At 35.3% G+C, this 6,379-nt stretch overlaps 1 protein-coding gene across 6 annotated transcripts in view; it reads left to right on the forward strand.

The window, feature by feature from the left end:
* LOC307025482 (multiple C2 and transmembrane domain-containing protein 1-like) overlaps window positions 1-4,267 on the forward strand; it is a 57,512-nt gene extending 53,245 nt beyond the window's left edge. For 3 of the 6 annotated variants that reach the window (XM_079660196.1, XM_079660198.1, XM_079660199.1), the window contains 2 exons: window positions 28-125; window positions 467-4,267. In XM_079660196.1, coding sequence (XP_079516322.1) covers window positions 28-125; window positions 467-523 — 155 coding nt within the window. In that variant the 3' untranslated portion in view covers window positions 524-4,267. The remainder of the gene's footprint in view (window positions 1-27; window positions 126-466) is intronic. The other 3 variants (XM_079660197.1, XM_079660200.1, XM_079660201.1) reach the window with 2 other exon arrangements.
* Window positions 4,268-6,379: the final 2,112 nt, after the last annotated feature.

Raw genomic sequence — 6,379 nt, forward strand, 5'->3', positions numbered from 1 at the left:
ACAATATAAATACTTGTTGTCCTGCAGGTGTGAATAAGTTCACAAAGAAGCTGCGCGACCCGTACATGATCGACAACAACGAGCTGCTCGACTTCCTGTCCAGAGTGCCCTCCGACGTGCAGGTGGTGAGTAGCTGCAGAGAGGGGAGGAAAACTGATAAATAAAATATTAAATAATGTGTGAATAGTCCTGATGACTTCAGATATTTAATTTGTCCCACAAAAGGAAAATATTTATGCAGAAATAAAAAAAAATCTAAAATAATTTCTGTATTTTCCTATTTATTCATAAATAATTTGTGTATTTTAAAATGTTTTAAAAAATAAGGTATGTACTGTGTCAAATGTTCACAAATAATTTCTATATTTTTCAAAAAATGTCTAAATAATTATAATTCATTTTAATTATTCATTTGACATTTCTTTTAGAATCTCTTAAAATGAATTTCCCTTGTAATATTTTTCAGATGCACTTCCGCGAGCTGAGGGTGGATCCGGGTCAGAGTCCCAGCAAACGCAGATGACCGATTCAAAGTTAGCGTCTCTTCCTGTAAACATGTAAAATAATTTTATTTAAAGGGGACCTATTATGAAAAATGCACTTTCTGATGTCTTTTGTGTGTCGGGGAACTCACGCAGCGTCAGAAAATAAAACCCTTTCTCTTTTCCCCCGTACCCAAATCTTTTAAAAACGGGGGAACAACGGAGCTGATCCAGATTTTCTGCCGATATGACATCAAATCTGCGGCGGACCCACAGAGAGTTGCTATCTGATATTCTATCTGCTATTCTGATCTGATTAGCTCCGCCTCCTTTTTTTTTTTTTTTTTTAAAGCTAAGGACCCAAAATCCGCGTTTCTCTAACAGGCCTGGAACAGAGGGGTTTGAGCAGGATGAGGCGTGGCTACAATGGGTGAACTGTTTGGTATTTTAAGCAAAAAACTTCACAGACATGTTTTGTATAGGTATGGCCCTACAATATATGTTTCCAATATAGCATGATAGGTCCCCTTTAATTCTATTTCTTGTATATTTTCATTAATATGAGGAAGTTGTACAATTTCTTAATTTTTTTTTATTATTACTTTGGAAAAACTTATTTTGTAAATCTTGTAAAGAGTCTTTTTTTCCTGTAACAACACAGTGTTTGAAATGTACATGTGTGTGATGAGTGTGTATGTTACACAGAGTATGCATGTACTGAATGAAGGCGAGCCGCTGCTGCATGAAGGTTTTATTCATTCTTTACTGCTGTTTTTAACTCTGTGTCCGTAGAGATGCATGAACTCACTGTGACTCCATGTACTGCAGTATTTATACACGCTCAGTCAAATACTATGTCAGATCCTCCGAATGTTGAAAATGAAAATGTTTTTCAACAGTACCTGCTTAGTAAAGATGATAGCAGCAGTTCCCAACCTGTGGGCCGCGGCCCCCTAGTGGTCCTCGAAGGCATTGCAAGTGGGCCGCTTTTTTTTGTACAGGCTAAAGACACAAACATTGACATAACAATAACATATAGGAGATGACATTCCCATCTCAGACAACAGCAAAACAAAAACAGAAGAAATAAAGATTCAGTCAGTCGGATCACTTCAACATTTCACAAACAAAAATAGGTTGACGACCAAAAACCACCAAAAACACAACATGGCGTATTTATTGTTCCTTTAATCCCACTCTTCGTTACAGCTCATTATTTCACATGTCATGCCGTGTTCAGCCTTTTTATTTTTTTTGACATTATTTGTTTCCAAAAGAAAAACCTTAAATTAAGATTACTCCTTGATTGACTTTTAAAAATATGTATTTTAGCCAGAAGAATAGTTATATTTATTAACTGTGTGCGGTCTTCATCTAAAAGCCCAAAATGTAAATTCAATATTTGCCGCCAAATTATTTGCAAAACATTATGATTTGAGTGGAAACATTTCATTATTAAGATTATTTTTTATTTTAACCTCTTTTCCTTTCTCTTTCTCGATCCTCCTTAGCAACGGTCATTACAGTCCTTAGCAACGGTCATTACAGTCCTTAGCAACGGTCATTACAGTCCTTAGCAACGGTCATTACAGTCCTTGACAGCGGTCTGTTCTACTGGATTAACAGCGTGTCAGAACTTTATTTAACCTCGGTATTGTTTATGTTTGAATACGGGCCATGAACATGTTTTTGATTCTTAAGTGGGCCCTGAGTAGAAAAAGGTTGGGAACCGCTGACTTAGAGGATTTTAGTGGCAACTTGTTCTCTAATATATATATATATTTATTATTGTTTTGCAGGCTTAAGGAACATTATTTCATTTTTGCATGCATAGAGTTTAGATAATTAATGGATAAAATCATTTAAAAAGAAAATTATTCTTAACCAAATAAAATATTTTACATCAATGCATGAGCAATACAATTAATGTTATTATTGTAACAGTAACAATGAGCAATAATATACATTTAGTTTGTATAAAAGCTCCACCAAAAAGGTTGACTTCTTTTAACAATTTAACTTCATTTATTTTATATTAAATAAAAACAATTATCACATTATTTTGCAGGTTAAAGAGGCATTTCACCATACAGATGGGAGTAACACATGCGTCAGTTCCGGGCGAAAATTACAGCCCCGCCCACTTTTGGGGGAAAACAAAGCTGTCATTTGAATGGCGGTCAAATTCTAAGTTTTTGCCAATCCGATCAGAAATGTAAGAAAACCGTGGATTTTCTGATCTTCAAAGAGCCCGATCACGACGGCCAGTCAGGCAAACAATTACATTAAATAATTGGAAATCGACGATCTGGCTCGATATATGGTTAAATTAAAATCAGTAGGCGAGGCTGTAATTTCTCCAGCTGTTACTCTCATGAGTGAGGCGGAAAATAATAGTTGTATCATGCCAACAAGCTGCTGTGTCATTTATTGCGCCTCAAACATTAAAACAAATCCAGAGTTACGTGTTTCTGAACTTCCTCTAAGAAGAAAGGACAGTAACAGAAGAGCTCTGTGGCTTCAGGCTCGATCGCCGTTCAAATGACAGCGTTGTTTCCCCCAAAAGAGGGCGGGGCTGTAAAGTGACGTAGATGTTACTCTCATCTATGGACATCGATCGCCTACTGCTATTAACCATATCGAGACCAATCGTTGATTTCCGATGATTGAATGTAACTGTTTGCCTGACTGGCCATCGTAATCGAGCTCTTTGAAGATCAGAAAATCCACGGTTTTCAAACATTTCTGATCGGATTGGCAAAAACTTCAGAATTTATATTGACCGCCATTCAAATGACAGCCTCGTTTTTTTTCCCAAAAGTGGGCGGAGCCGTACCTTTTGCCCAGAAGTGGCGCATGTGTTACTCTCATGTATAGACAATTGCTTAATTAATTGAATACGTAATAAAAATAATGAAACTACATTTTAAAAATATTAGTTTAACGACATTTAAAAAATAACTTCCATATTTATTTTTGTATTTAATTTAACGCAGGACTTTTTACTTTGAATTAAAAACAAATCTGAAGTCTTCCGCCACTGTCTTTTTTAAACGAGACGTGGTTTTACTTATTTTATGTCGTATTATTTTACAAATTAATGAAAGTATTGCGTATGCACTTCATTACATGTCTAAGAAGCCATATCTGTGTTTAAAATAAGAGCATGTACAGTATAAAGAGAAAAAAGTCTAAAACTTGAATATTATCTATTTTTATTTCATTGTTTTATTCAGGTAATTTTAGTCCTTATATCCAGATTATTATTTTTTTAAATAACTCATCTTTACGTTCATTTATTTTCATTTTTTAACGTCGAATTTATGCATTTTGACGTATTCTCAAAATGTGTTTTATTTCCCTTTTATTTGCTGCTTTGTTCCACCGGGCGTTGTGTCGTCCGCTCTGAAGTACTTCAGGTTTTCGGTCGTGATTTCCTGCATGTCTGTAAATGTGTCATTTTGTACGTGTCAAAGTGTGTCTGCATGACTGAAATATAAGTGCATTAACGGATACTGAATGTATTTAAGATGTGACGTCAGATCCACCTGAGCTGCAGGTAAAGAATTACATCTTCTGTCAGTTTGCACATGAGTCTGTGTCCTGTTGCATTGTGGGTATTTGCTGCTGAGATTACAGGCTGGCTGTAACGACTGTGTAGTCTGTCTGAGAAAATATATTTCTACACAGATCAGAAGACTCCTGTTTTTGTTATTATTACTATAGTATGAAGTATTTCCATGTTCTGCTACTTTGCACTTCTACTCCTCTACAGTTCAGAGGTACTTGGTGTACTTCTCCTCCACTACATGTATTTAATACCTTTAGTTACTTCTCAGATGTGGATGAATGATGTGAAATCTAATCAAGTGTTAAATCAGACTTTAGTTCCACCTGGAGTAAATCCACCAGCTACCCTGCAGTATACAAAGTCATTCAGACTAGCTGCACCTTTACCAGCTTTGAGAACACTTTCATGATCAATCATTATAAAACATATCATATCTATTATTCTGAAATGGACCAATCAAACAACGACTACTTTTACTGTCTTTCACTATATTTTGATGAGAATACTTTTCTGCTTTTACTTGAGGAACATTTTGAATGCAGGACTTTTACTGTAACAGAGTATTCCTACACTCTGGTACTTCTACTTTTACTCAAGTACAAGCTCTGAGTACTTCTACTTTTACTCAAGTACAAGACCTGAGTACTTCTACTTTTACTCAAGTACAAAATCTGAGTACTTCTACTTTTACTCAAGTACAAGATCTGAGTACTTCTACTTTTACTCAAGTACATGATCTGAGTACTTCTACTTTAACTCAAGTACAAGACCTGAGTACTTCTACTTTTACTCAAGTACAAGATCAGAGTACTTCTACTTTTACTCAAGTACACGATCTGAGTACTTCTACTTTTACTCAAGTACAAGATCAGAGTACTTCTACTTTTACTCAAGTACAGGATCTGAGTACTTCTACTTTTACTCAAGTACAAGACCTGAGTACTTCTACTTTTACTCAAGTACAAGACCTGAGTACTTCTACTTTTACTCAAGTACATGATCTGAGTACTTCTACTTTAACTCAAGTACAAGACCTGAGTACTTCTACTTTTACTCAAGTACAAGATCAGAGTACTTCTACTTTTACTCAAGTACAAGATCAGAGTACTTCTACTTTTACTCAAGTACAGGATCTGAGTACTTCTACTTTTACTCAAGTACAAGATCTGAGTACTTCTACTTTAACCCAAGTACAAGACCTGAGTACTTCTACTTTTACTCAAGTACACGATCTGAGTACTTCTACTTTTACTCAAGTACACGATCTGAGTACTTCTACTTTTACTCAAGTACAAGATCTGAGTACTTCTACTTTTACTCAAGTACATGATCTGAGTACTTCTACTTTAACTCAAGTACAAGACCTGAGTACTTCTACTTTTACTCAAGTACAAGATCAGAGTACTTCTACTTTTACTCAAGTACATGATCTGAGTACTTCTACTTTAACTCAAGTACAAGACCTGAGTACTTCTACTTTTACTCAAGTACAAGATCAGAGTACTTCTACTTTTACTCAAGTACACGATCTGAGTACTTCTACTTTTACTCAAGTACAAGATCAGAGTACTTCTACTTTTACTCAAGTACAGGATCAGAGTACTTCTACTTTTACTCAAGTACAAGATCTGAGTACTTCTACTTTTACTCAAGTACAAGATCTGAGTACTTCTACTTTAACTCAAGTACAAGACCTGAGTACTTCTACTTTTACTCAAGGACAAGACCTGAGTACTTACTTCTACTTTTACTCAAGTACAAGATCTGAGTACTTCTACTTTTACTCAAGTACAAGATCTGAGTACTTCTACTTTAACTCAAGTACATGATCTGAGTACTTCTACTTTTACTCAAGTACATGATCTGAGTACTTCTACTTTTACTCAAGTACAAGATCTGAGTATTTCTCCCATCCTGTCTTTTTTAAGTCTATGCTCACGCTGTTAGCTTTAAGAACTACACTTCCCAGGATGCTTTGCGGGCTCTATGCAGGAAGTTTAAAGTCATTAGTCAGTTAGCAGCTATTTATAGCCTCTGTTTGTTTACATGTATTAAAGTAGCGTGCAGACTGATCTGTCAGCTGAGTCTCTCTGGATCACTTTCATAAAGAAGAAGATGAAAAACAGGAGAATTTTCAGCGACTTTTTCTGGAATTTAAATTCTAGACCAGAGAAAAAGTTCTCATCGTATAATGTAAGTTTTTCAAAAACGTGTTCAAATCAAATGTTATTCGCCATGTCTAAAGTCTTTATTGTGTAGGCCTTAATATTGTTGTCATTTATTTGTCTGTTTGTTTATTTATTATTATTTTTTAATTTAGGTTATT

The sequence above is a fragment of the Notothenia rossii genome (genome assembly GCF_949606895.1).
Source record: "Notothenia rossii genome assembly, chromosome: 11".
Classification (NCBI taxonomy): domain Eukaryota; kingdom Metazoa; phylum Chordata; class Actinopteri; order Perciformes; family Nototheniidae; genus Notothenia; species Notothenia rossii.